The sequence below is a fragment of the Fusarium mangiferae genome (assembly GCF_900044065.1).
Source record: "Fusarium mangiferae strain MRC7560 genome assembly, contig: FMAN_scaffold004, whole genome shotgun sequence".
NCBI classification, from domain to species: Eukaryota; Fungi; Ascomycota; class Sordariomycetes; order Hypocreales; family Nectriaceae; genus Fusarium; species Fusarium mangiferae.
In genome coordinates this window covers 118,854-145,995 of record NW_024573924.1, presented here as the reverse complement: position 1 = coordinate 145,995, position 27,142 = coordinate 118,854, and the positions used below count along the sequence as shown (strand labels likewise).

The following is a 27,142-nucleotide window of genomic DNA, read 5'->3' as shown; positions in this document are numbered from 1 at the left end:
AGAGGCAAAAATGCCCCTCGAGCTCGGTGACATGCCTAGCGCTTTGGCGGGGTTCACCCCGCAAAGATGAGCGTGTACATTGGGGGGGCTTGTTTTGTCCAAGAATAAGGTGCTGTAATAGAGTAGCTCGGTAGATCAAGCTACGTAGGCATGAGGGGCATTGGGCCATGTTCATGATGTGGCAGCGGTTTATAACCTGCACGCTTCCCGCTTCTGTACGAGCTTCTTCTCTTGTGTTTTGTTCTAGATCTCTCTCATCTTCTTCACGATACCCTCTCTCGTACAAGATTCACACAATGGCTCCCTCTTCCTTCAAGCTCAACACTGGCCAGGAGATTCCTGCCCTTGGTCTCGGTGCGTTGTTTTCACATGTTTTAGTCCTCAAGAGCTCAATTGACTGATTCTTGTTGCTTGTAGGCACCTGGCAGTCTCCCGCTGGCGAGGTTGAGAAGGCCGTCACATATGCTCTCAAGGATGGTTACAAGCTGATCGACTGCGCCTACTGCTACGGAAACGAAGAGGAGGTTGGTGCTGGCCTCAAGGCTGCTTTCGAGGCTGGTGTCAAGCGTGAGGATATCTTTGTTGTCACCAAGGTCTGGGCTACTTACAACACCCGCCCTGAGCTTGGTCTCGACAAGAGCTTGAAGGCTCTTGGTCTTGACTATGTTGACCTCTTCCTTGTGGTAAGTTACTACTCGAAGTATCTCTTGAATTTGTATGCTAAGCCGTTATAGCACTGGCCTCTTCTCCTCAACCCCGAGGGTAACGACGACAAGTTCCCCAAGAAGGCTGATGGTTCCCGAGATGTCATCCGAGACTACAACCACGTCGATGGCTGGAAGCTCATGGAGAAGCTCCCCGCTACTGGCAAGACCCGTGGCGTCGGTGTCTGCAACGTATGTTCATCACCTTAAGTCCACCAATCTCAGCTAACACCCGGTATAGTACAGCAAGAAGTACCTTGAGGAGCTTCTGCCTCATGCCACTATCATCCCAGCCGTCAACCAGATCGAGAACCACCCCAGCCTCCCTCAGCAGGAGATTGTCGACTTCTGCAAGGAGAAGGGCATTCACATTGAGGCCTACAGTCCCTTTGGCAGCACCGGTGGCCCCGTCATGACTGCCGAGCCTGTTGTCAAGATTGCGGAGAAGAAGGGTGTTTCTGCCTCCACTGTCCTGCTCAGCTACCACGGCAAGTCTCGTGAACCTGGTGGTGAAAAGTATGTTGCTAACAGTCTTCTAGTTGCCCGTGGAAGCACCGTCCTCGCCAAGTCAGTCACCCCCGAACGCATCACCGCCAACAAGACCATTGTCGACCTCGACGATGAGGATATGAAGGCTCTGAACGACTACTCCGAGGACCTTGTCAAGAAGGGTGAAGTCAAGCGATATGTCTACCCTCCCTTCGGCATCGACTTCGGTTTCCCCGACAAGTCATGAATCAAAGGTCGGCTATAGTTACATGATATTGGGAATAAAGATGAGATATGATGAAAAGCGGCATTGAATGATATTGCATCTATAATAGATCAGAAGCTCAACTTAGCTTCATGAATAGAAAAAGTTAAACTCATGAATATTCGACGTTGCTCAATGTGCTAGTGATTGCATCGAAGTATCGTAGCCATGATGCTTCAAGGACCAGGTCATACGAACACATGTGAGATGCTCCTAGCATAGACTACGATGGTATCTGCGATGCCACATCTGCGAGTCTTGACTGAAAATTCTGGTATGTCAAGTGATGCATGTCTAAAAACCGATTAATTCGTTTGCATCTTGGTGCAAGACTTTGTGGTTGTTGTGTATACAGCTCTCCCAACACCGTCGTCCATGGGTACGTTAACTCATCAGTCAGACATGTCACGTACAGTAGCGAGAAGGATCAAGATGCAGTATTAACTTATTCCAAGATCTCATGATTTTGCCAGAAACTAGGTATCTATAATCCTCAAGACCCCATACAACACGCCTTTTACCCCATTCGTAAACCCTCACTGCCAACTCCCTCAATTGCTATTAATTTACAACCGACCTTTTAGTCATTTTTCGTTAAAGTCCACTACGACCTTGATAACAAGGTTGCCTTGCTCATCCCTCACCTTACCAGCCATCTTGAAAGCCTCCTCAATGTTCTCCATGCCGTTGTATCTTTGAGTGACCAGACGGCTCACGTCAGGCATGTTGGCAGGAGGGTTGGCCAATAGCTCAATAATTTCCTTGTATGTGTTGGCGTAACGGAAGACACCCACGATGTCGACTTCGCGAAGAGCAGCAGCCGACATGGGGATGGTGAGGACGGGAGTTCCCATGCCAATGATCATAACCTTGCCTCCAGGCTTGGTAGCGTAGATAGCTGTTTGCACACATGTCTCGACACCAGTGCACTCGTACACAGCTGTAACCTCACCGACAGCCTCTCCGTTGACCTGAGTCTCCTTCACCATAGCAGCGACCTTCTGGGCAAAGGCGAGCTTGTCCTCGATAGTTTGTGGGCGCTCCATGGGGACAACTACTGAAGCATCGGCGAAGCCGTTGTTGATGGCAAAGTCAAGACGGTCCTTGAGGATATCGGCAATGATGACGGTCTTTGCTTGGTCGGCCTTTGCGACAGCGGCTGCGAGAAGACCGACGGCACCGGCGCCGAGAACGAGGACCGTTGAGCCCTTGGGGAGAGCGGCGCGATCACGGGCGTGCATTGCGACTGAGAGAGGCTCAACGAGAGCACCGAGATCGAGAGTGACATGTTCAGGCATTCTGAGCAAAAGTCAGTACATTTCTCACTTCACAAAGTTTGGATTGTCTTACTTGTGGCACCACTTAGCAGGGTGGTTAATTCTCTCCTGCAGAGTTCCCTGCGCATGAGGATTGGCCTTTGCTGAGCTGCGGAACTTCATTCCACGGCAAATGTTGTAACGGCCCTCACCGCAGAGCTCACAGGCCTCACAAGGAAGACCAACCTCGAGAGCGACATGGTCGCCAGGCTTGAGATGTGTAACTTCTGAGCCGACGGCTACGACTGTGCCCGCGGACTCATGGCCGAGGGTAAGAGGTTCGCGAACGATGATGTCGCCGTTGCGGAAGTGGTTGTAGTAGTGAAGATCGGAGCCGCAGAGGCCGGTTGACTTGACGGCGACTTGGACTTCGTTGCTTGAGGGTGCGGGGAGTTCACGTTCCTCCTGTCAATTAAGTCAGTCTATGATCTTGAATGCAATTGAGTAATGGTGCTTACCAGACGGAGATCCTTCTCGCCATGGAGGACGGAGGCCTTGACACGCTCAGTTGCCATGATGAAGGTATGAGAGAGACAAAAGTGGTGATATGAAGAAGAGAATGACTAAAGAAGAGCAATTGAGTAGTTGATGAACTATTGCGACAGAAATATGCAGGAAATGGCCAATGTTACAGATGCAAAAGTTATTGGAAGATCATGGATCACGACGAGAGCGAGAGGTGGGTTAGTAAAGGGCGAAACCAAACAAGGACATCCAAGCCAGGGCCGATGTCGACCAAATATCGGATTGGACAGAAGCTACAGACTACAATTCCTAATTGATTCTCAAACGAGCATCGCGGAGAGAGGGCCGAGATGGCCTTGACCTCGGAAAAGGCGCCCCACGATAGTATTGAAATGCCCCGCGGCGAGACGTCCCATGACGTGCAATGCCCCCATGACAGCAAAAAAAAAGAAGAGAGAATCTTTATCCGCAGTGGCAGAGCCAGTGCTAGCGTGCCCCCACTGCCCTGTATCCCGCGGGGTGAAGCGCTAAAGATTGAGCCCTTGGGTTTAGGACGATCCACTCCATGTTTTGGAGATGTTGGAGAAGTCCAGGGAGGAAATGTTGGCCGACTCATGAGCTGGATGAGAGGAGGAGATCAGCTTTGTCTCTCATATGAGATGTTTTGTCTTTGAACAATCGGCAAACATCTGTAATGCGTATATGCTAGGCCTGTACTGTAGAGAGCTACATGCTAGCTACCAGTCTGTACATATCTCATCATACAGAATAGCATCACCCCTCTCTGCGGGGATCCAAAGCTCGTCTTCGGCCTTCTCTCCGACCTTCACAACCCGGTTGAATGTAAACCTACAGAGTAAACCTGCATTACGAACAATTAATCAATTGGCCAGTTCTAGTCCGGTCCAATTCACCTAATTAGAACCAATCCGGCTCCTCCTAAGTCGGAGCTCAGAAGCTTACCCCTCGGTCATTAATAGCGTAGTACCCATCATCTCATGGTGGAACTGAACTGCCCCTCGTCAAATAAAACAAAAAACATCACCAATTACTCACGACGTCAACAACTAATATCTCAAAATGTCTGCTTCTTTCTTCTCCCTTGAGGGCCAGACCGCTCTCGTAACAGGTGGTACGCGCGGTATCGGCCAGGCCGTAGCAATTGGTCTCGCTGAAGCTGGTGCCGATATTATTCTTGTTCAGGTACGGAACGTCTCATGATGAGGCCAGAACTCGAGACTAACTGGACGTACAGCGAGATACTACATCGCAATCGACAAAGGAGTCCATCGAGAAGCTTGGCCGAAAGGCTTTCATCTACACTGCCGATCTATCGTCGCAAGAATCTGTCGCTGGACTTGTGCCTAAGGTGCTAGCCGATGGACATCAGATTCGCATTTTGGTGAATTGCGCTGGTATCCAGCGACGACATCCTTGTGAAGTCTTCCCTGACAGCGACTTCAACGAGGTATGAAAGACCAATTGATTCCTGTCTCACAACACACCTAACGAGCTACAGGTCATCCAAGTAAACCTCAACTCCGTCTTCACCCTCTGCCGCGACGTTGGCGCCCACATGCTCAACCTCGAACCCTCTCCCATCACCGGTCGTCGCGGCAGCATCATCAACTTCGCCTCCCTCCTCACCTTCCAGGGAGGTTTCACTGTCCCCGCCTACGCCGCCTCCAAGGGTGCAGTAGGCCAAGTCACCAAGAGTTTCGCCAACGAATGGACCTCAAGGGGCATCACTGTGAACGCCATTGCTCCCGGTTACATCGCTACCGACATGAACGAGGCACTTCTCGCCAACCCAGAGCGTCTTGCTTCTATTACTTCCAGAATTCCCGCTGGTAACTGGGGTTCACCGGATGATTTCAAGGGTACAGCTGTGTACCTGGCGAGTAAGGCCAGTGGATATGTAAGTGGGCATGTGTTGGTTGTTGATGGTGGTTGGATGGGCCGATAAAGGATTCGCTCGAAGGCGGTCTCTAGAGCAAGCTTGAAAAATAGATCATAATATAATATCTTTGGCGTTTTGCAAAGTCGGAGTGGCGAGTGATTAGCGACGGGCGCGAACAAGTCTTCGTCTGGCCAAACGAAGGGAACCGCGTGGGTCGATGAAAGTTGTGACTCGTTTTGTGAGGTGTCTAGCGATATGGAAAGCATCAGGATGCTTGGATCGAACACTATAGTAACCAACTTAACAAGGATTCTACAGTGGCAGTTATCACTTACAGCAATTGCAAGGCCGCAATTCGGACTTTGATGAAGGAGTGGTTCAGCTCGTCCGACATCTTGATATGGCTTGAGGATTTCGACGAAAAGACTTTAGAGAACTGGGCGAGACTGAAGATGTTGGGCTGGGTGATTGTAGCTAACAATGTGACATGCAAGCAGGTTTTATGCGCAAACCTTTCGGTCATTTGCATGTGCTTCGAATCGGAAGCCGAATATGGAACCTCACTCAGCTGATGATTCTTGTCATACAGCAGCTTACATGGATTTCCTCCGAATGTCTCGGGGTACCCGCAAGATCTCACTCGTTCCGTCGCTCGGCAAATGTACAAGCAGTGCAAGAAATGTCGTCTATATTCTCCCGTCCATATCTACCTCTAAGCCCGCCCAATATCGTATCCTCTTTAGATTTTGCTTCCTGCGCCATGCGAAACCGCATCAGCCTCTGTGCAACGCACACAAACGATAACAAAGGGAAACATGCGGATGCGGATGCGCCACGCATACACATACGCATTTCATAATATCGTAGAATTGCTTAATGAAATCACTGGGATTTACCCTTTGAGCCCTCATAGTAATGGGCCATCTGGAGGCCTGCTCTTCGGAAGCCACACTTGACGTAGAAACCCTCGTTGGCTTCGCTGCAGTCGAGGATGCTCTTGTAGCAGCCGACTTGCTCGGCGATGTGGTCGAGGGCTTGGATGATTCGGAGACCGAGCTTCTTGCCTTGCTGGTCCTTTGCGACGGCGATATCTTCGATGTGGCCTACGGCGCCCAGGCTGTGAATGCTACGGATTGTTAGTAGTTGTCTAGCAGACGGCTAGGACCATTGACTTACAACTTGCGCTCAGTGATCAAGGCCCCAGTTCCGACAACAGGCTTGTCGCCTCGCGAAGTGTCCTCAATGATGATAATGTAGTAACTGCCAGCAGCGAGCATGTCATCGTACTGCTTGGCGAAGTCGGCTTCGGTGATGTCGCCAACGGTGGTCAAGACACGCAGACAGTCGAGGAAACCGCTGTTGAAGTCTGACTTGCGCAGAGCGCGCAGAGTATAACCCTCGGGGAGAGCGGCGCTGACCTCTGAGGAGAGGAGATTGGCGCTGAACATGCCGTCTTGAGCCATGGCGGTGTCGGTGTCGATTTGGCGGGGGATTGTTGTGTTTGGCGGGGTGTTTATCGAGGGGCACGGGGAGATGTCTCAACAAAAAGACTTTGAGAGATGTTCAAACAGAGCAATTGAAGACAGAGATACTCAGAAGAATACGTAAGATGTTGAGATATTATCGATGTAAGATCTGGGAGTAGATTCGTCGTTTTTCCGTTTCAGAGCAGAATGGGCGGAGTCTTAAGCTGAGCTTGGCTTGTCCTTACCGTACCTTTTTGTGTTTAGTGCCCCCCACTGGTTCTATATCGGGGACGATTTACCATCATCGCTCAGGGGTCGGCGAGTCACAGCCTCAAGGCGATCCCGACACTTAAAAAGGAGAGCAAGGCCCAAGTCCAAGGAACAAAAAGAGTGGTTCCGCCCGGGATCGAACCGGGGACCTTCTCGGTGTTAACGAGATGCCATAACCAACTAGACCACGGAACCGAGGTATTTGATTGGATGAGAGTGAGGGAGTCAGTTGGGGACCAAGATTGTGATGTTGTGCGATGAAGCTGTTGCGAAGTCATTCCGTGGTTCACTTACACGGATGAATGGAAAGTTTCTGTCTTACCTATCAGCCGGGTAGAAACGTTGAGCAAACTCTCGTGGTGAGTTTATTGCATAAATTCAAGTAAAGCCATCCAAATTGCTATTATAGGCATGCTGTGGTTTGTTATGCGATACAGGATACAGGCGACAATAAGATTAGGAACACCAACGGTCGAGTCGCGACAGATGGTCCCTTCTATTTACCTGCGTCAAATCACATGCTTGGAACATGACATGAATAGATTGGGGGACTCTGCTCTAGTAGTCATTAAAAGATAAGTTACACGTTGGATCCGTGTCTCAAAAGTTCCGTTGTTTTGTTTCTTACCGCCAAGTATTCGCGTCTCAAGTCCCAATCGGTTGTTTACTAGAGACATTCGGTAATCTTGCTATCCTTTGAGGCATGAAGGGTCGTGTCAAGAGATTGAATGTTTAAGACAATCAAGATTGGATGGCTTCTAGACCCTGATAATCGGTATCGGAAGCCTCCCAACTTCGGAATATTTCTCGACACTATTATGATAGCGCTGTAACATCGAGGTCTGATCAGGTACAAAACTCAATTTATAAAGCGAATTACAACAGCGCGATTAGACACTAACAACTCACTATGCACATGCTCACTAAAAGAACAGGGATTTAAATTGATGAGTTGTCAAGCATCAAGTCGGGTCTTGGTCTTGGCAGGTACAGGCTCCGTTATCATGCAATCACATGCAAATCTGTTTCACATCTCGTCATCTCTTGATGTGTCTCTTGTGTCTCTGTCTTATTCCCTGTCGTCCAACCACATTCACAAGCGACATGCCATTCGTTCTTTGTCACGTTCTTATTTACATTCCGACCATGTAATTGGTGTTATTCGTTTGTAGCCACCCTTCAGTGTTCAACGTGTTGGGGTTCACGACGCTAAAGTTGAACTACTCAAACTTGGCTCAAACCTCGTCTCGAAATACGCCAGAAACACTCAGACCTCTCTTCGTTTCTATTCCAAGAACGAGCATTCAAAGTATATGCTAGTCTCGTTGAACTACAACTATCCCGTTATATCCAGCCTTCTTTCGCCCCTCGGCCCCATCACGATCGGGCTTCAATGACAACCACTTCGCCATGGATAACTCAAGCATCATCTCGGCCGAGGACCTCCCTCCGCAACCAGGCCGAACACTACTACCCTCTCCAGTCGCCCAAGCCGTTAGTCTTGCAACACGCTCAACATGCCTCGCTATTCGCCTCAGTTCCAGGGCCGGATCTTACGGTCTAAGTGCTGCAAAGGTAACCACTTTGTCCTCCTTGGAACTTGCTCGCAGCATGGTCGAAACTGTTCTATCACAAGCAGGAAGAGAGACACTCTCACGGTCACAAAGCGATATATCTACCGCTGAAGCCGAATCCATCATTGAACGAAGTTTCGAGCATCTTCACCATGCCATGTCCCAGGCCGTTTTTTGGACAAGTGCAGGTTTCCACTTCACGAGTACAACTTTCTCTATGGCTTCAGGGATATCACAACTACTTCTGTCTTCACTCGACCAGATCTTCGGCTCAACTGATTCCTCTCGAGCTATTGCGAGCATAATCACACTGATCAGGCGGGAGTTCCACGATCCCGCCACCGGCATTCATGGGGATACTGTTGGTATGATGGATCTTGTGCTCGGTCTATGTGCTTTAGCATACCTACAGAGGTGGTCCTGGAAGATGGTAGAAGAAGAAAAACGACGGCAGGACTCCGAAGAAATCATCTGGGATGTTGTTGTTCTAAATGACGGCGAACGTGTTGACATTCAAGATCGCATCACTCGAACACCAGTCTTCACGAGGCCAGCCAGTTCAACATCTCGAGACACAAGTCCTACCAAACTCCAAGAAGCCGTCATTGGTTCTCAATCCGCTTCTTTTAAAGAAGAGGAAGCTGTCATCGACCAGCTCAAAGATGAAATGGTCAAGAAACTCCCTCCCGACACTTCCGTTTCCATTTCCAACACGGTATCATCGACACAAACAGTCACCATTGACGTCGATGGACCTCGTCCATTCCCTTTACCTTTGCTACCGGGTGCTGAGATCGTTGAGACCAAGGGATTGAGTAGTCAGGCAGGCCGTCGTACCAGTCAGATACTAAGCGACCCTCCCGAAGCCTCTAGCTACCGTGTTGTCTATAGGCTTGAGAGATCCAGGACTGGTGACATTTCCTTTCAGGGATCTCAGGACATACCTGTCTCTGTGGTTGATGTGTCAAAGGAGGAGCCAGCCCCTGAGGTCCCAGCCAAAGAACCTCTCCAAGTGCCGAAGAAGACGAGGACGACGGGAGTCAAGTCGCCACCACCGCAACGTTCAAGACCCCTCAAAAGTGCCAACGATCAAACATCTCGAACTTCTCCTCAGACCATACTAAAACCTCGAGCTAGTGCACTACGAGACGAAAAATGGAAGTTGACACGACCAACTTCCGCGTCACCACCGTCCTCGCCAGTAGAGATCAAAACTCCACAACGCGAAGCAAATCAGAAGAGACCACGAGCACCTGTCAGCTCCTCGCAGGCCACCAATAAGTCTAACGCTTCACGTGAAAGTACTACGACACCGAAAAGGGTCCTACCAAAGAGGAAGTCAGACTCTTCGACTACCAGTCAGACAAGCGAGAAAAAAACTGGTCTCAGACAGGCTCTTCGAGAAGGAAGTCAGTCAATCTCGAATATTTGGAACAAGGATTCACCGCCACCGGAGAGCAGACCTCGTCCACAGTCAAGGACATCAACTATCAACAAAGCTGGCAACAAATCCACGCATAGTCCGCGCTCTTCCTTGGATCAAAAGCGTATTGAGAAAGCGGAACTTATACCACGCAATCCTTCTCGTGCAAGTTATGTCTCCGTCCACGAACGTCGTCGGGATTCTATGATATCTCAAACAGATACGTACTCCATCCATTCGGGATATGGCACTCCAACACACTCTCCGAGTGTTTCGCTAAGTGGTGCCGCATTTGATTCGTCTTGGGTTCAGCAAGCCCAAAATGATGGTCTGCTTGCACCTCCTCCAATTTCTGCCGGTCACCGCAGGGTCCTTCGTAGGAGCCCAAGTCTTTGGAGCATGGCATCCAATGATTCACAATCATCACTGGTCCTTTCATACTACCATCAAAAGAGCGCCTACACGGCGTCGGATGCAATTGGGGAACTTCGACGTGATGGTACGGTGAATGGAATATTTCCTCAAGCACATGTACTTCGAAACATCACGAGGTATATGAGGTTCTCGTCTGCATCGTACGGCTCCGCATTTCTCAAGTTCATGGGCATCTCGAAAGACATGCCCCTGTTGAGGGCTTGGGATAGCACCCATACAGATGTCAGACACTTTGTCCATCATACTGAATCGGACACCCACAGTGTTCTTCTTGCCTCTATTGTTGATCCACAAGGAGGGACGGACTCCAGTGGCTCGACCGGTACTGGCGTTCCTTTGGTGCACTACATCTCCCTAGACCATGATGCTAAAGCAGTCGTGCTTGCTTGTCGAGGTACATTAGGCTTTGAGGATGTTTTGGCAGATATGACATGTGATTATGATGTTTTGACTTGGCGTGGTCGAGGCCACAAGGTGCATAAAGGTGTTCATGCCTCAGCTCGTCATCTTTTATATGGTGGTGACCGCCGCGTGCTGTTCACTCTCCGGGAAGCGTTGCTTGAATTCCCAGATTATGGTCTTGTTCTATGTGGCCATTCCCTCGGGGGCGCAGTGACGGCATTGCTTGGAGTGATGCTTTCCGAACCAAACCCAACAGGCACTGGCTTTGTAACTGCGATCGAGGGACCAGAAAGGACTGTCGGTGATGAACTATCCGATGGGCTCCTACCTGTTCACTCTACGTTACCACCACGACGTCCTATACACGTGTATGCCTATGGGCCTCCCAGCACTATGTCAGCATCTCTGCGCAAGAGAACGCGTGGTCTCATTACGACCGTTGTTCATGGAAACGACATCGTTCCATATTTGTCACTGGGAGTTTTGCACGACTTCCAGGCAGTTGCACTCGCATTCAAGAATGACCAACAACAAGCCAAGGCGGAGATACGTCAACGCATATGGCAGGCCTTCCAGACTGGTGTAGCAGACAAGTGGTACGGAGGTTTGCCCTCTGTCCCATCTGGAGACTCCTCCAAATGGGGTCATTCAGTGTTGCAGGGCCTCAGGGCTGGTATGACGAACCGTAAGCTTGTGCCACCTGGAGAGGTTTTTACCATCGAGACACAACGGGTTTTGAGGCGAGATGCATTCTTGCTACCCGAAGAAGATCACATTGGAAAGCCCGCCCAGAGAATTGTGATGAAATATGTCAAGGATGTTGAGGAGCGCTTTAAAGAGTTGAGATTTGGAACGAGTATGCTGATTGATCATAACCCAGCTAGATATGAAGAAGCCTTGAACAAGCTTCGTGTTGGAGTCGTGTAAGTGCAAGTGGGACTTTATGCTGATGAGTTACGATACGGAATGATTCGGAGGTTTTGTGATGTAGGTGTACAACAATATGGAGTGTTTCATGACGGAATGACTTGGATATATGTGGTCTATTTACATCAATGGTTTCTTTTTATCTCATATGTGCAACGCCGTGAATAACTAATCAGCTGTAGTGGTAATGATCTTGCCATCATCGTCATAGAAGATCTCCTTGGCCTTGACAGATCTCAAGTGATCCACACCCTTGCTTAGCTCGCAGTCGTGGTAGAAGAGATATGTCTTGCCCTTGAACTCAACAATAGAGTGATGTGTTGTCCATCCCAGCACAGGCTCCAGGATACGTCCACCGTACGTGAAAGGTCCGTATGGGCTGTCACCGGTAGCGAAGCACAGGAAGTGTGTGTCGCCTGTTGAGTACGAGAAGTAGTACTTTCCATTCCTCTTATGCATCCACGCAGCCTCAAAGAAACGGCGGTCATGGTCATCTCCCAGAATAGGCTTGCCAGTCTCAGGGTCAAGGATCTGGATCTCCTTGACTTCATCTGCGAACTGGTGCATGTCCTCAGTGAGCTTGGCCACTCTTGGTCCTTGGGCGGGAACACCCTCGCCGCTGACCTCCTTAGGGCCTTGCCACTCGGGGTCAAAGATATCATTACCCTTCTGGTAGCATTGCAACTGCCCACCCCAAAGACCTCCGAAGTACAGGTACGCTTGGCCATCCTCATCCACGAAGCTTGCCGGGTCAATACTGTAGCTTCCCTTAATGGGCTCTGGGTCGGGAGTGAAAGGTCCCTCAGGCTTGTCACCGACGGCAACACCGATGCGGAAGATTCCCTGCTTATCTCTGGCGGGGAAATAGAGGTAGAATTTGCCGTTCTTCTCTGCGGCATCGGGAGCCCAGAGTTGCTTGGAAACCCAGGGGATGTCTTCTGTCTTTAGAACAACACCGTGGTCAACGACCTCAGCTGGTGGGTCGAGGCTCTCAGTGCTGAAGACATGGTAATCGGCCATGTCATACTGATCGCCATTGTCGTTGAACTTGATATCAGTCTCACGGTCATGAGAAGGATAGACATAGATTTTGCCATTGAAGACATGCGCCGAAGGGTCGGCACTGTAGACGTTGGTGATGAGAGGCGCCATGATGTATGACTTTTATGAGGTGTACTGTTGTTGTTTGGTTGGAGGTGATGACTTGCAGTGGCTGAGAGAGGACTGCCTTTTAATATTTGAATGAGAATTGTAAGATGATATGGATAATTGACCCCGCGTTGACTTGTAAATGCGACTTGAGGCTCATCTCAGTTGATTCATTTATCCAGTCAGGCCACGCAATTACCCGGGTTGAGTTCCACACCAGATGATCAAGTTAGAGAGCCAAGCCAAGCACCTCGGCATGGTGCGAATGCTCTCAGTTGGAGAAGGATAAGTCGATGAAACGGTGCGACGGCTTGAATTAGCCGCCGGTAATAGATTCTGTCCATTCATTTGTGGCGTATTTGTTCCTGGGCTATTTTTTACCCAAAAACATCGTGAGAGTTTTTGTGGTTGTTTCATCATATGTTGTTGTCTGATATACCATATTTGCCTGTTGGACACTGACAGCGGAATTTAGGCAAAATAGCTACAAAATGCCGGCATGTTTTCAATATGCATAATTCAGTTAGCTTCAGCCTTCAGGGTAAGTGACAATGTGGTGCGGTAATTCATGGGATCGTCATTATCGACGTGTAATTCGTTGGCTAAAATAGAGAGGGTTTTTGTGGTCTGTGGTCCTGGGTCGGGTCTTTTGAGATCATCAGGTTTGAGAGTGGGAGATGGGGTCGGATGAGAGAGATATTGCGGGCCTAGAAGTCTTGGACTCCAGTCTCGCCATGTCTTGTTGGCAGCTGTGCTGAGGATTCATCCTCATCTATCCAACTTGGTTCTTCATCATCGAACCAGGCATCTTGAGCGTCTCGTCTGATCATGGTATCGAGATCTTCATCTGCGTCGACGGGCTTGTAGTCAAAGTCATCGTCTAGACCGTGGACGAAGCGCTCTTCTAGGAATGCATGCCACAGGAGAAGCCCATGGGCTTTGTCTGCTGCTGGTTTCTCCCATGGATGCTCAAGATCACCACCCGAGTTCTCAATGTCACCATCTTTCAGGCGCGAGAGCTTGAGCTCTCCACGTTGCAAGTCAGCCTCGAGGGTCCTGCCATAGCCTTTGGCTTTGCCCTCAGCTTCACGCTCCGAGGCAGACTGGAACCTCTTTACTAGCCGCTCGTAAAGCACGGGATCTAGGGGCAAAGTCAGGTTGGGAGCTGGGGATGATCGAGTAGTACGGCTTTACCAGCGAGCTCGTGCTCCAGGTTATCAAAGTATGACGGATGTCGACTGAGGTACTCTCGCCTTCGGTTCTGCGCCTGAATCTGTGCAGTGCGAGAAGGAGATTTTGGTACGCGCGGGACGGGCTTGTCTGGTTGCTCGCCCAACGTTAGAGGTTTTATAGGAGCCATGGCGATTTATCTGTGATATACTGTATTAAATACTGTTGCAGTGATAGATAAATATTGCAAGTTCTTCGATGGGAGATCGACAGAAAGGTTGATGTATGATGGAGGCGAACTGATGCGCGCCCAATTATGTCAGCTTCTTGAGCTGTTGAGGTCCCCCCCCCCCACTTCTCATCATCCACCATTAGATGTCAAAATATGACATTGGTGTGTAACAAACAGCAAGACCTTAAGTATTTGGTTGCCAAAAGCACACATCTTCTACTCACTCTTCTATCGTTCCGTTTCCTTGAGTCTAACGCGTTGAAGAAAATCACTGATGAAATGGCTGCAATCATCTCTAAATTGGGTATCATTCTTCAACAAAAGAAGATACTCCAACTGGGGCAATATGCTGCCAAGCTTGACCTTTCTGGCGTTGTCACGGTCATAGAAAAGGGCCGCGTAAAGTTTGTTATGCCCCGGCTCCCAATGGCTTCGTTGAAGGAGAAGCTGTGTCTGGGGTATCAAGCCACGGGGCACAAACGGTGCAATGCATGAGCAGCACTGCAGCATGTGAACTCATTGTTACATGTGAGATGTGACACAACCTCAAGAAATGGAATGATCTCAAAACGCCAGCTTTTGACTCCGAGAATCTCTTGACAAGAGATCTAGACTGACAACAAAGTCCAGAAATCAAGCCCCAACGTCGAATGGACCAGGGACCCATCTTTAAAGAAGACTTTCCGAAGCCTGTTGTCAATATTTGACAGGTGAAGCGATGGTCTGAACGGAAAATAAGTCCAATGGACCTGGATAGCCCCTGTCGATGGAGACGCTCGGGTGGCTTTTGAATGGGTGTAACCGTCTCGAATGGGTGCAATGAGCTGTGCATTGGACAGCTCGAGCCAATGCAGGCTCGGCTTAAGATTACCCTGGCCAAAAAAACGAGCGCGCAATCACGATCATAACGAGGCCCGAAAGCACGCCTAAAAAAGCCAACCAAGCTTGCTTGCTTGCCTGCTTGTGCTTGATATCCTGGGGGAAGCTTTGGCTCTGGATCCCATCGACACTGCAACGGCGGATCTACCCCTTGGAGATTATTTTTTTTCTTTACTCCCGTGATATCCTTGACAGGTCTTTTCTCTTCTTTTACTTGACTCTGGTCTTCGTTCTTGGGATCGTCAGGTTCTTTTATTCCCCTTTTAATCCTTATCGGCCTCGCTTGTTGATACCCTGTTCCGAGAGCTTCGAAGGCTTGCCTCCACTGTCGATAATATTGCGAAGCTCGGTGCAGACCATTCACTTGCAATTTTTTGCTGCCTTCACTCATTCACTCATTCACTATTCGTCTCCTTTGTCTAGATTAATTCTTTGACCGAATTTCGCCAACTGTTGGGTCGTTGTCTTAGTCTCCCTGTTATATCGCCTCACCTTCAAAACTCCGACTCCACGTCCCGGTCGCGTCCTGGTACCAGAGGATGCCAATGTCGACCTAATGGGAGCCACTGATATCGCCTCGCGCCTTCGAGCCAAGTTCACCAAAAGGCGACACTCGACGGCGGGTTCGCAGGCATCTTCCAGTCGGAGCATTACCGACACCACCTCGTCGTCGTTCGGGAGTCGTCACTTATGGGATCGCGATCGTTCTCGAGCTCGTGACGGAGATGGGGACCATTCATCTCAGCGGGCCGTGAGCAATTCGAGGGGCACCGTGAGTAGCCGGCGTGGCATGACGGCGACGCCTGATGGTTCGCATCGACAGCGAGAAGATGGCGATGATGTTGCAAAGCTCGAGGGTTCTCGGGAGGTTTCAGAAGCAGCAAAGTCGAGCTCAAACTCAAACTCAAATACAAATTCAGAGTCGGCAGCCAAGAGTTCCTCGGAAATAGGTGCTGAAGCAGCGGTCCCACCCGCTAACGACAATTCCACAGCACCCGACACCACGAGCGAGCCACTGAAACAGCCGCCGTCTCCGCCTATAGATCAGCAGAGCCTCGATGACCTGGATGAAGAGCCTGATACAACCGCCACTAGCTCTAGCGACCAGCTCCCGCCCCATAGCGATCTGCACCCGCCACAACCTCATCCAAGACTTCACTTCAATCAACCACCGCTGCTCTCTCCCTCACTTCATCCTTCGGAACAGCCTTCACCATCGCGTCTGCGCCAGGCAAGCTCCAATCTCGACCGTATCCACGAAGACTCCCAGGACTCGGAACCCCCATCACCTACTGCGCGCCCAAGAAAGGTCGCAAGTCTTGAGTTGGACGCTGGTTCTGAGCTTGCTGGTCACAATGACGACGACGTGTTGAGTCTCGACCAAGCTCCCAACTCTCCCAAGTCTGCCGTCTTTGTGCCTCTGGCGGCAGCAACCTCGACGACATTTGTCGCGCCGTCTCCTGGCCTTCCACAAGCTGGTACCCCTGGCTCTCCGTCACGACCAGCCCCGCCGCCCAGACGACAAAGCTTGCTATCGAATCGCCAGACGACATTGATCAATACGCTCCTTTCACCATCCTTGAACGAACCCGGATACAGCCATAACACCACATACGCGCCTATTAACGGAAATATGGTGACCAGAAAGATATGGGTCAAGCGACCTCATGCCTCGCCGACCCTCGTTACCGTCAACGAAGACGACCTGGTCGATGATGTCCGCGATATGATTCTACGTAAATACTCAAACTCACTCGGCCGAAGCTTCGACTCTCCAGACATTAACATACGCATTATTCCTCGCGATCAACATTCAGAACGTATCCTCAATCCTGAGGAGCCAATGGGCCGGACTCTCGATGCTTATTATCCAGGTGGACAAACCGTCGAAGAAGCTCTAGTAATTGACATTCCAAGGCGTCCGCCTAAAGCTTCCCCGCGCCCTGTCGTTCCCGCATATGTTGGAAACGTCTACTACAGCGAGGATGGCCGGCCTACGGAAACAAGTGATGGCTACTTTCCTTCGGTCGCCGCCCATCCTGGCGCTGTCGGCTCACCACATCTTCCAGTCGCAGTTCCGGCGCATGTTAATCCTCAGGCCCCGCACTCAATCGCAGTATTAGGCACTGGCCATATCCCACCTATTCCGTCGCCTGGTAGATCGCGCGCTTATCGCGAACGTCCGGATCGTCCCAGATTAGGCCGCACTCATACGTCGTCGCCAACACTGATTGCTAATGGCTCTGCCGTGTCACTGGCCGCCGCCGCCGCCGCGAATCATGCGAACCACGGTACGCAGCACTTCAACCCGAGGCTACCGCATTCACGAACTCATTCAAACTCTTCAGATCAACCTGGTATGCCACCTGCTGCCCCTCCTCTACCGACGCCTCCCGCTCCCGAAACTTCGGCAGTACGTGTATCGACACCTCCAGTCAGGCCAATTTCACCTCGACCTACGGCGAAAACCAAGAAGAGCAAGAAGGCCGAACATCCTAGTTTACCGCCGGGCATGCTCAATGGCGGCGTGCCTCCTATCAATGTCCTGATAGTGGAAGATAACCCTATCAACTTGAAACTCTTGGAAGCTTTCGTGAAGCGCCTCAAGGTGCGATGGTCAACCGCCATGAATGGACGGGATGCTGTAAAGAAGTGGAGGAGTGGCGGATTTCATTTGGTTCTGATGGATATCCAACTTCCAGTCATGAACGGTCTTGAAGCGACTCGCGAAATCCGAAGATTAGAAAGAGTCAACTCGATTGGTGTCTTTTCATCGTCCCCCGAAGGTGTGGTTACGACGGAAAACCCCGACGAGCTCGACGACAAAGACCGCCTGCAGAATCCTTCCTTGTTCAAGAGTCCTGTGATTATCGTCGCTTTGACTGCTAGCTCCTTACAGAGTGACCGACACGAAGCTCTAGCCGCTGGCTGTAACGACTTTTTGACCAAGGTACGCAAATCTCACTGACAAACAGAGATAAATAGCTAACTCATGATATAGCCTGTCAATTTTGTCTGGCTAGAGCGCAAGGTAATGGAATGGGGTTGCATGCAGGCCCTCATCGACTTTGACGGCTGGCGCAAGTGGAAGGAGATTTCTCAAGAAGCTGAGGAGACCGCCGCTGCTAAGAAGGCAGCAGTCGCAGCAGCCAAAGCTAAATCAAAGAAGAACCGCCTCTCGATGACCAAGCCCGGTTGATAGCTTCGGTTGGATATACGAAGATAAAGGCTTCAGCACAACTGGGCTGGTCTTGACAGTAGAATATACGCCAGGAAACAACCAATATTCTGGCAAAATGCGAGCCAAGCCAAAAACGAGACATTGGTATTATTCACCCACCGAGGCAACAGCAAACATGAGTTGCCTCAGAGATCTATCTGCTACCTATAGGTTTTGCCATAGGATTAATGTTTGGCAATTGATGTTTGTTGGGAGATGGTAAGAAGGGAGTTGTATAATGGACGCAAAGCATGATGGCGCAGGTAACAGATACATACGAATACCAATGTTTATAATGCCATGAGACTTGAATAATACATGTCGAGAAGACGTAAGCTATAGTTCGGGGCTGCAGAGTTGAAGATGTTTTTGACGAGGTGAATCTGGAGCTCGAGTATGCTTCAATGAATGAGATAGGTCCAGTCCATGTGCTTCGCCGAGCTTTGAGAATTCATCACCTCAGTTAATTAATTACTTCTTATCTCATCTCTTCCATGGCTTGGACGAGAGCTTCTGTCATTGTCCCACTGGCTTCCGCCCCATCTGATGTGGACCTCGAGGTGGTGATGTCGGGCCGGAATAATTCGACCCCGGGATGAAAATTACTGCACACCTGCAACAGCATTAAACACCTCCAAACAAGTGCAGCCTTTTCCGACCTGACATCCAACCAATTCTAATCAATTGGACCTGGGTCGCATGTAATGCAGCAGAGAGTCAGAGAGATTCTGAATCCGCTGTAACCATGCCTCCTCGAGTGCGCGGTGCATCGACGCCGCTGGCTGGCCTCGATGCCACCATTTCCCTCTCCACGAGGACCTCCGCTGCGTCGCCGTTCCTCCGAACCTTCTCGACAACGCCATGCCGCGAGAAGATGAGCAAGGGTCGTGCGCAGATGTTTGAGTGGTTGAACTCAGGCAATGGCAGGAATCTTGCCGAGCCTGGCAACGGTCCCAATTACCTCGGTCCTCACAATGACCAGCCTTTTCCTCTCAACCCGCTCTTTCGAAGTCAGCCTGTGCTCTCTGATGCGACGAGGGAGATCATCTATGAGAACGTGACAGCGAAGGGCATGTCTCTGAAGGCGGTGTCTGCTGAAATGCACATCGACGTGAGGAGAGTTGCCGCTGTTGTGCGACTGAAGGAGGTTGAGAAGCAATGGCTCTCCGAAGTAAGTATCATCCCTGTGAAGCTCTATCTGCCCTGCTATATGATGAGACCAAACAAAATTTTCGATTAGTCTTGAAGACACATACATGGTTATACCTTTATATGCTCTGATAGCATCATCTGATTTTGGGCTTGCTTTTTTACCCTTCCGAAAGCAATGCTGACCAACCTCAAGGGCAAGCAATTAGCAACACCATATGCCAAGGCAGTTATGAAGATGCTACCCAAAACACATTACAATGAAGGCGAGGAGAACATTCCTCACGAGCCTATCAACGAGATTCACGTACACAACCTTACCCTACAACAACTATTTACACCAGTGTCTGAATCCCGACACTTCACAAGAGAAGATGCCGCCAAGGCCTTCCACGACAAGATGCTCTCCGCCGACCAGCGATCACCTCAACCCGAGCTCATCAAGATGGAGCAAGACATCATCAAGGGCACTGCACGGCCAGAGGCAGTAGCCAAGTTCCAAGCAATCACACAAGCACACGAGGACAAAGTAGCCAGGAAGATCCTGGACGAGCGTAAGCGTGAGGAAGCGCGAACGAAGCGCGTCAAGACAGATCGCTACGAGTTCAGATTTAAGGAGATTAACGTTGATGATGTTGGTCGTGATGGTCGATCAAGGAAAGGTACTGGCTGGCGGTATGGTGCGCCGTTCGAGGACCGCAAGCGTGGGTTGGTCAAGATTCCTACGTCGGTGCCTTGAAGTGTATAAATATATATGGGACATGGAGTGGCGAAACTGTACTATACGAATACCAACGCCATGTATTAATTAGACATGGACTGTATGCTCGTCCAGAGATGATGAATAGCGCTTGCATTTCTGTATGTGGTTCCTCTATAAAGGTGCTAAAATTGTGTCATTGACATTGATGTTCATAACTTTCTGGTCTTCGTTCATAATTCATCGACTCTACTGCCTGCTCTCCTCGGGCACGATCAAGTTCTTCCGAATCTGCTCAAGGTCCTCCTCTGTGAGACCACAGTTCTTGACCACATAGTCCTCGACAGAGCCATGTTGTTTACGAAGTGCTTCCAAAGCAGCAAGCATGTTCTCGGGCTTGGCTCCTAGTAATCGTTGAGCGCCTTCAGGGTTGGCTCTCAATTCAGGACTCTTCATCACAGCCGCAAGCAGCTCCTCTCGAAAGTCACCAAGGCCAACCTCAGTCAGACCATACTCATGAGCAATAGTCCCTTCATCCACGCCACATATAGACAGGATGAAGGCACAGACTACACCAGTTCTATCCTTGCCCGCAGTGCAGTGGATGAGTAGGGGTGAAGGGTCCGGTTTGGCAAGATGTGAGAGAATAGTGTTGATAGAATCCGTTCCCGTCTCCCAGATTCCTCGATACGCCTCAACAAATCCCTGACTTCCTTCGGCGGTATAATTTCGGAAGCGCAAAGCAATAGCTTCCGGGCCGTAGTCCTCGTCTAGAAAGACCGGAGTAAAGACCCGTTGGGCGCCGGGCCACTCTCGGGTTCCTGTAGCGTAGCGCTCGATCTCAGTTCGCGAGCGCAGGTCGTAGACGTGAGAGATCTTGAGGTCCTGTAGCGCCGAGACGCCGTCTTCGGTGAGACGGGATGGTTCTGCGGAGCGGAAGATGAGGCCCGGTCTGATTGTGTACCCGGGGCGGGACTTAATAGGCAGCGGATGACCGCCGAGATCCCGGAAGTTTGCAATGCCAGCGATGGGATGGAAAGGAGGGCCGAGATCTGCCATGGCTGAATGTGGTAAAGTAGTGATATCTTCTGCTGAAATATATTACAGGTAGAGTTATTATTGCAGTGATGACCCAAGGCTGGCCTTGTAAATATGAGAGTCAGTTCACATATGGCGGTTAATGTTGGTGGAGGTGGGGCGTCATCAATCATGCCTCGGTCCAGAGACGGGTATAAGTCACTGCCAAATCTAGAACCTCCTGCAACTAAAATCATGTTTTGGTTCAAAGATTGTCCATTTGTTGTTTAGACATGTAAGTTTGGGCTAAAGTTTGTCTCAAATTGAAAGTTACAAGTTTGTCGATGCCGACAATCACATAGACTTAGAACTGGTAGGCCCGCAATGAAGAGTCACTTTGGAGGCCATGTTGTAAAAGAGCGTAAGTAGTTGGATTTTCTATGCTAAACAAAGGAATCAAATCAAATCAAGCGTGAGCCCCCCTTCTAAGATTCTAAGCGTTTGAAAGACCAGGTATTTTGTGCAAAAAGCCCAAGACAAACGTCCTCCAACTCCAAACATCTAGGCCATCCACATCTCCTAGTAATACAAGCTGAACCAGTCTGCAAGAAGCGAAAGATAAGACACCAGGGTCAAAATTGTCCTGGGTCTGATGTCTTGGATCTTAACAGTAGGTGCAGGCGTCGCAACGACGGAATCCGCAATCGGGGCACAAAGGGTTGTTCACGATACTCTGCCAGCCGCAGCTGCAGTTGCACTGAAAATGTCAGTACATCTCCGTATAGATCACCAGCTTCAAACTACTTACGCATTGCCATCTGGAGACTGACATATCGTTGGCAAGCTGTCCACGGTTGCCAGCAGAGCAGGCGGAAGAGGCGCTGGAAGTGATTAGGGGCTACTTATGTTGGTAGTGAAAGTGAATGTTATCGACTTACAAGTTCATAGCAGCCATGATTGATGGTATTGTTGGGTTGGTTGAGTAGTAGAGTTGAGTAGTAGAGTTAGAGATATAGTGTTGGTATCCTTAGACACGAGGTGTGCTTTTGTGTTATGAGTATTGGTGAGTGGCCAAGTGTATTGGTATCATGATCAGAGATGTGCAGATGTCTATTATATAGGAAAATACTGACAGTTCTGTCCAAGGCGTACATGATCGAGGGGCCTGTGAGTTACGAACTCCATCTAGTAACAAGTCCATTGTAGTTGGCACAAATCACACGAGATGAAGTCCAAGTCAGTGAATAACAAGGATCAAAGTTCGAGGCGATAGCAGTGCCACCATTTGGGCTATAGCTGCGATGATTATCTGCTTGAAAGCGAGTTTCCATCCTGTCAGTGGGAGTACGGAACAGGTTTGCAATGGTCATTGTTTGGCTAGGAAGCGAAGGAGACGGGATGAAAGGGTGATGCCTCAGGGGGCTACTCTAGGGTGATTGAGCATAGCCCTGTTTCTGGAAGCTTTAGGCTCATTGTTCTTCGCGAATTCGAAACACTCGATTCGTTTGTTAGGTGAAGGCAGCGACTATGAATCAGTCTGGAGTCTTGTTTAAGATGGAGTCTCGTCTCGTATGCGAGGCGATGCTGGAAACTAGACTGTGCCCCAACAGCATGCAGCTACAACTAGGCAATACTATAGGGAGTAATACGGCATTTAATTCATTATATCACCCTAACTCGCCTCGTGTTCACTGGCCTCCCTGCAGAGCCGTTCCCCAATTCAATGTTGAGGCTCTGCGTGCGGCTCAAAATCTTTCATGTGACTCAATGAATTGGCTGGTAGGCTGAGTCAATTGAAACGACACCGCCCCGGCCTGTTCCCTGCCTACCATGTGGCTTTGTGACCAATGACGTCCCATTTTACTCGCCGTTTTAGGTATGAGTATACCAGTATTAGTCCCGTCTCTAAACTCCTCAGAAGCGAGGGTTGGAGTGATAATGGCAATGCCAATATGAGCATTTCAACGTCGTGTCTTCCCTCACACCTCGGGGGTTCTGTTCCTCGTTATTGGTTTTAGTGTTTGCCGGAAACGCGGTACTACTCGAGGCATCTGCAGCCAAGAACGATGATGCTACACATGTTCCTGGATGAATCCGGGGTTTTGGGTGAAGCAAGCCTACCCTATTCTCAAACAGCACTTTCAACTTTCACATTGAACTCATACTGGTAATCGAGACAACAATTTACCAAGACATTTAGCATAGCCTCGTAAACTATCAAGGTGATAAGCTTATTCGATTGACTCAGGCAGCGATGTTTATCCTCGCCAACAGTGGAGACGCTCTTGTCATGAGTGAGATGGTTGGAGCTTATCAAAACCAATCAACCAACCTCACACTCTCGTCTCGTATTTCTCACCGACTTCCCAAAACCGCATCAACAACTGAACTTCTCATGGAGATTAGCCTAGTCAACTCACATGCCATTCTTACCAACATGTGATTTTCAAGTCAAGTTTATTTCCCACTTGTCTCATTATGTGAATCTCAAAAAGTCACGCTTGAAATTGTCATGCGCGCCATTAAATTGGCTGACTAACTTGGTAAGCCTCAATCAAATATCATGACCTCAAAACTTCGAGAACTCTTCTTTTATCAGCACTAGTTTCTCGAGAACACCTGATCTCAAGCATTTGCATTTTCAACGATGCACATTCTTGAACCCCCCAGGCCGAATTCCGTTTTTGTTTACGGGGCGACAATTATAGGGCGGTCGTGATAGTGATGTAAGATGAGAACTGTTGGAAGTGTTGACGTTGACGTTGACGTTGAACTTTGAGCTTTGAAAAAAAGTCCCAAACTCAAGGTTGGAAATCACCCGCTAAACTGATAAACTTTAACAACTCATCCGCTAGCAATTTTCAGCTCTGCATGACTTTCTCTTCCTTGATTGAAGGGATCACAAGGCGGCAGCTAAAAGCGGAAGTTCGATAATCCGGAGCCTCTAGAACAGAGACTCAGGGTCTAGATGTCAGAGTCAGGGGTCATGCAGCGACTAAAACAAGCTTGCTTTGCACTACGTCATAGGGTCATATCAGTGAATCACGACAATTTCCAAGGGTGAAATTAGATTCTGTTGAGTTTTAGGTCGATCTCGCTTCTTAGGTCGCAGGAATGACGGCAGAGGCTTCCCTTCGCTACGCTACCTACCTATTAATTAACTGGCGGTCTACCCTACGAACGAGCGAGTTTTCGCCAAGCTTGACAATTTTGCACGCCCAGTCAAAGTGACGCTTCAGTGGCCAGCTCATTTTCTTGACTCATCCTAATAAACCTGCGATCCTCTTTCCTTTACGTCTGGATCTGCGATCAATCAATCACTGACCCGCTCCGACCGACGATAACCTCATCTCGTCAACCTTTTCTCGTAATATCCACCCCCTTTGCGAATTCCCGTTCGAATTGCCGACATACAGCAAACCAAAGCAAACCAAAGCAAGCAAAGCGACCATGGGTATCAAGGATCTAGCTATCAGCTATGTGGTGTTTTCCACCGTCCACTTCTTCCTATTCGCTCTGGCTCTGACCACTATCGGTTTGTATGGTACCGACCTTCATAATGCGAACAAGCAGGGCAAATACTCTGATTCTAAGTGGGTGAGTGACTTGCTCCCTCCGTTCGTCAACGTGCAAATGCACATTGTTACAATGCAATGCAGTACAATACAGTGCTGACAAAAGTTCAATGCACAGGTCTACGCCGTGGTTGTTGGCAGCATCTCTGCCGTGACGTGTGTACTCTACTTTATCCCGTTTGTACTGCGTGTCGCCGGCTTTGTTGTCGCGATATGGGACTTCATTCTATTCGTCCTCTGGATCGCCCTCTTTGGCGTCTTTGGCAAGGTACGTTCTATCTGTCGTCAAGTGCTTACTGCAAACAATCGGCGGCATTGTTTGGCTGACATTTGTGAAACCTGCAGATGTACATCAATGAGGACGCCGAGGGTGACGGTGGTGTCAAGCGCATGAAGAACGCGGTCTGGGTCGATCTCGCCAGCGCCCTGCTCTGGCTGATTGCTACCTTGGCGGCCCTGGGCTACTGGTGGAAGCACAGGGACAACCGATCCAAATTTACTGGCCGCGCTCATGTCTGATCAGACATAAACGGGCGCATCAACCCCCCTCAGAAAGAGACGGACATGTTGAGGGTGGTTGCATATTGGATACACAAATGCAACTCGCGACGGAGATATTCGGCAATGGTAATGGAACGGTAATGGGAAGGGAGGCCTGCAGGCCGGGCTGTTTGTGTGTATGTGTGTGTGTGTGTGTGTGCGTGCGCGCGTTTGTACGTGTTTTGTGTGTCCGTATGCTGCGATGGGAATGGATGAGACGAGATGAGATGTTGGCACGACTTTTGATACCATGTTTTTTTCTGTGTTTCCTTACTTTTCCTTTTCCGACGAAGACTGCTTGTTCCTGAAACACTAATATCTGCATCGAACTCAAAATTTATCGCTATCAACTGAATCGAGAATATCACACTTATTGGTGCAACCATCTACGGCAGCCTCCCGTACGGCGTGCAACATGGCTTATGAGATGGGTGGCTAGATCTACCAATGGCCGCCGGCAGGAGTGAAACTTGCTTAACCAATGGACAGTCAACGGGCAGTCACTGTAGGATTCATGCTGTGTAATCACCACGGACATTGGCATTGGCAACACAAAGCCAAGAAAGTGCAGCTTGCCGAACCACCGTTTACGCCAAGACAGAGTGATATCCGAGATACCCTTTCGTAGTACCCTGAAGAGCGTCGATATGGCACCACCACGGAGAAGGATGTTGCACCAGTTTGACCAGGACCTAAAGAAGAAAAGAGAGAGAGCAAAGAGGGGCGAGCGTCGATCGACGATCGTGGACAGTTTCGCCTCCAACGCTTCCGAGGGGTGATGTGACGATGACGGACTTTTCCTCAGAGGGAGAAGGGGTCTTTTTGCCCTTTTTTTCAAGGGTCTGGCGTTTGACTGGCTGCGTCTCTCGCTCTGACCTTTGTGTCTTGACCCTGACCCTCAAGGGGATTAGGATTTTCGACTCACGGGCGAAAGCAAGCGGCGCTTGTGAGCGGGCCAAGCCAAGCTACTCTCTTGCCATGACGTCGATCAGATGCCTGATGGAAGCTTCAAGTGGGGGCCGCTTCTGAGAGCCCGTTTGTTTTTGGTGCAAGGATCTGTTGATCTCTTGTCCTCTTTGTTGATACCGGCGGAGATGTTGGGCAGCGTTGGTGGTGATGTGAGTGTTGATCGTAGCCTGTAGAGGCGGTAAGTTAAGCGATAAGAAGTGCACGTGGGAATATTCTACGGCATTAGGCATTGAATACGAGCGGTCAAATGCTCAAATGTCTCATTGATACCATCTTTTTTTTAGGTGATGGTGGTTGTGAGTGAGCAAGTTGGAGTGTACAGTGGTGTAGTGATACGAGGGTCTAAGATTGCGAATACCCATAATGGGAATTGTTAGCAAATGCGATCATAAGTTCCTGAATATAATATTGCCCACGTATTATTGACCTCGCATGTACATAATACTATACGGTACATACTCCGTGCATACATGCAAAATTGTCTCTCCACAAAGAGTGCCTGTGACTGTCTTCCAAGACTTGGAAATCAGAATATTCGCGGAGTCGGATAAATACACCGTTCAAACGGCGTCATTGACCAAAAACAAACCCAAACCAAGGAGGGGTCTCGTTTTCAAAGGGTCCCTACAGCAAATCTCAGGGACTAATTCGTTAGTTTGCTGCCGTCCAGGACGTTGACCGCGAGTTCTAATTCGTCTCTGCAAACCATCAGAGTCTGGCCTGGCCTGGTCTGGCCGTAGGCGGGATGGCACAGCAAGAAATAAAAACCAAACCAAAGCAAACGCTGTGCTTGGTTTCTTTGTTTGCGTTGGTGACCTTTGAGTGGCTCACAGGGTCGTCCCGCATGTATTTCCTTGGCATTCTGTACGGTGACGGCGCATGCAACCAGGTACAAATCAAGGGTCA

The 27,142-nt window shown here is 49.6% G+C and overlaps 12 protein-coding genes and 1 non-coding gene across 13 annotated transcripts; 6 read left to right on the top strand and 7 right to left on the bottom strand.

Moving 5' to 3' along the window:
• Positions 1-296: 296 nt before the first annotated feature.
• Positions 297-1,440, top strand: FMAN_08637 (putative aldehyde reductase; the record flags this gene model as incomplete). The annotated part of the gene is made up of 4 exons (XM_041829388.1): positions 297-354; positions 418-683; positions 735-896; positions 946-1,440. The coding sequence occupies 4 exons, from the start codon at positions 297-299 to the stop codon at positions 1,438-1,440; spliced, it is 981 nt and encodes a 326-aa protein (XP_041680156.1).
• Positions 1,441-2,042: 602 nt separating this feature from the next.
• FMAN_08636 (uncharacterized protein) lies at positions 2,043-3,289 on the bottom strand (the record flags this gene model as incomplete). Its single annotated transcript, XM_041829387.1, has 3 exons — positions 2,043-2,757; positions 2,809-3,179; positions 3,233-3,289. 3 exons carry the CDS (start codon positions 3,287-3,289, stop codon positions 2,043-2,045), a joined length of 1,143 nt encoding a protein of 380 aa, XP_041680155.1.
• Positions 3,290-4,319: 1,030 nt separating this feature from the next.
• On the top strand, positions 4,320-5,205 carry FMAN_08635 (uncharacterized protein; the record flags this gene model as incomplete). The annotated part of the gene is made up of 3 exons (XM_041829385.1): positions 4,320-4,442; positions 4,495-4,707; positions 4,759-5,205. 3 exons carry the CDS (start codon positions 4,320-4,322, stop codon positions 5,203-5,205), a joined length of 783 nt encoding a protein of 260 aa, XP_041680154.1.
• A 93-nt stretch (positions 5,206-5,298) lies between these two features.
• Positions 5,299-5,533, bottom strand: FMAN_08634 (uncharacterized protein; the record flags this gene model as incomplete). The annotated part of the gene is made up of 2 exons (XM_041829384.1): positions 5,299-5,425; positions 5,475-5,533. The coding sequence occupies 2 exons, from the start codon at positions 5,531-5,533 to the stop codon at positions 5,299-5,301; spliced, it is 186 nt and encodes a 61-aa protein (XP_041680153.1).
• Positions 5,534-5,878: 345 nt separating this feature from the next.
• FMAN_08633 (putative glucosamine-phosphate N-acetyltransferase) lies at positions 5,879-6,602 on the bottom strand (the record flags this gene model as incomplete). The annotated part of the gene is made up of 3 exons (XM_041829383.1): positions 5,879-5,892; positions 6,036-6,265; positions 6,316-6,602. The coding sequence occupies 3 exons, from the start codon at positions 6,600-6,602 to the stop codon at positions 5,879-5,881; spliced, it is 531 nt and encodes a 176-aa protein (XP_041680152.1).
• Positions 6,603-6,996: 394 nt separating this feature from the next.
• tRNA lies at positions 6,997-7,070 on the bottom strand. Its single transcript has one exon. It is a non-coding gene; the product is annotated as a tRNA-Val (tRNA).
• A 1,215-nt stretch (positions 7,071-8,285) lies between these two features.
• FMAN_08632 (uncharacterized protein) lies at positions 8,286-11,636 on the top strand (the record flags this gene model as incomplete). The annotated part of the gene is made up of 1 exon (XM_041829382.1): positions 8,286-11,636. The coding sequence occupies one exon, from the start codon at positions 8,286-8,288 to the stop codon at positions 11,634-11,636; it is 3,351 nt and encodes a 1,116-aa protein (XP_041680151.1).
• Positions 11,637-11,804: 168 nt separating this feature from the next.
• Positions 11,805-12,788, bottom strand: FMAN_08631 (putative alpha-N-arabinofuranosidase / alpha-L-arabinofuranosidase; the record flags this gene model as incomplete). Its single annotated transcript, XM_041829381.1, has 1 exon — positions 11,805-12,788. The coding sequence occupies one exon, from the start codon at positions 12,786-12,788 to the stop codon at positions 11,805-11,807; it is 984 nt and encodes a 327-aa protein (XP_041680150.1).
• Positions 12,789-13,492: 704 nt separating this feature from the next.
• On the bottom strand, positions 13,493-14,145 carry FMAN_08630 (uncharacterized protein; the record flags this gene model as incomplete). Its single annotated transcript, XM_041829380.1, has 2 exons — positions 13,493-13,926; positions 13,980-14,145. The coding sequence occupies 2 exons, from the start codon at positions 14,143-14,145 to the stop codon at positions 13,493-13,495; spliced, it is 600 nt and encodes a 199-aa protein (XP_041680149.1).
• Positions 14,146-15,622: 1,477 nt separating this feature from the next.
• FMAN_08629 (uncharacterized protein) lies at positions 15,623-18,265 on the top strand (the record flags this gene model as incomplete). Its single annotated transcript, XM_041829379.1, has 2 exons — positions 15,623-18,016; positions 18,068-18,265. The coding sequence occupies 2 exons, from the start codon at positions 15,623-15,625 to the stop codon at positions 18,263-18,265; spliced, it is 2,592 nt and encodes an 863-aa protein (XP_041680148.1).
• Positions 18,266-19,031: 766 nt separating this feature from the next.
• Positions 19,032-20,174, top strand: FMAN_08628 (uncharacterized protein; the record flags this gene model as incomplete). Its single annotated transcript, XM_041829378.1, has 2 exons — positions 19,032-19,457; positions 19,632-20,174. The coding sequence occupies 2 exons, from the start codon at positions 19,032-19,034 to the stop codon at positions 20,172-20,174; spliced, it is 969 nt and encodes a 322-aa protein (XP_041680147.1).
• Positions 20,175-20,384: 210 nt separating this feature from the next.
• FMAN_08627 (uncharacterized protein) lies at positions 20,385-21,194 on the bottom strand (the record flags this gene model as incomplete). The annotated part of the gene is made up of 1 exon (XM_041829377.1): positions 20,385-21,194. One exon carries the CDS (start codon positions 21,192-21,194, stop codon positions 20,385-20,387), a length of 810 nt encoding a protein of 269 aa, XP_041680146.1.
• Positions 21,195-24,602: 3,408 nt separating this feature from the next.
• Positions 24,603-25,246, top strand: FMAN_08626 (uncharacterized protein; the record flags this gene model as incomplete). Its single annotated transcript, XM_041829376.1, has 3 exons — positions 24,603-24,749; positions 24,846-24,995; positions 25,073-25,246. The coding sequence occupies 3 exons, from the start codon at positions 24,603-24,605 to the stop codon at positions 25,244-25,246; spliced, it is 471 nt and encodes a 156-aa protein (XP_041680145.1).
• Positions 25,247-27,142: the final 1,896 nt, after the last annotated feature.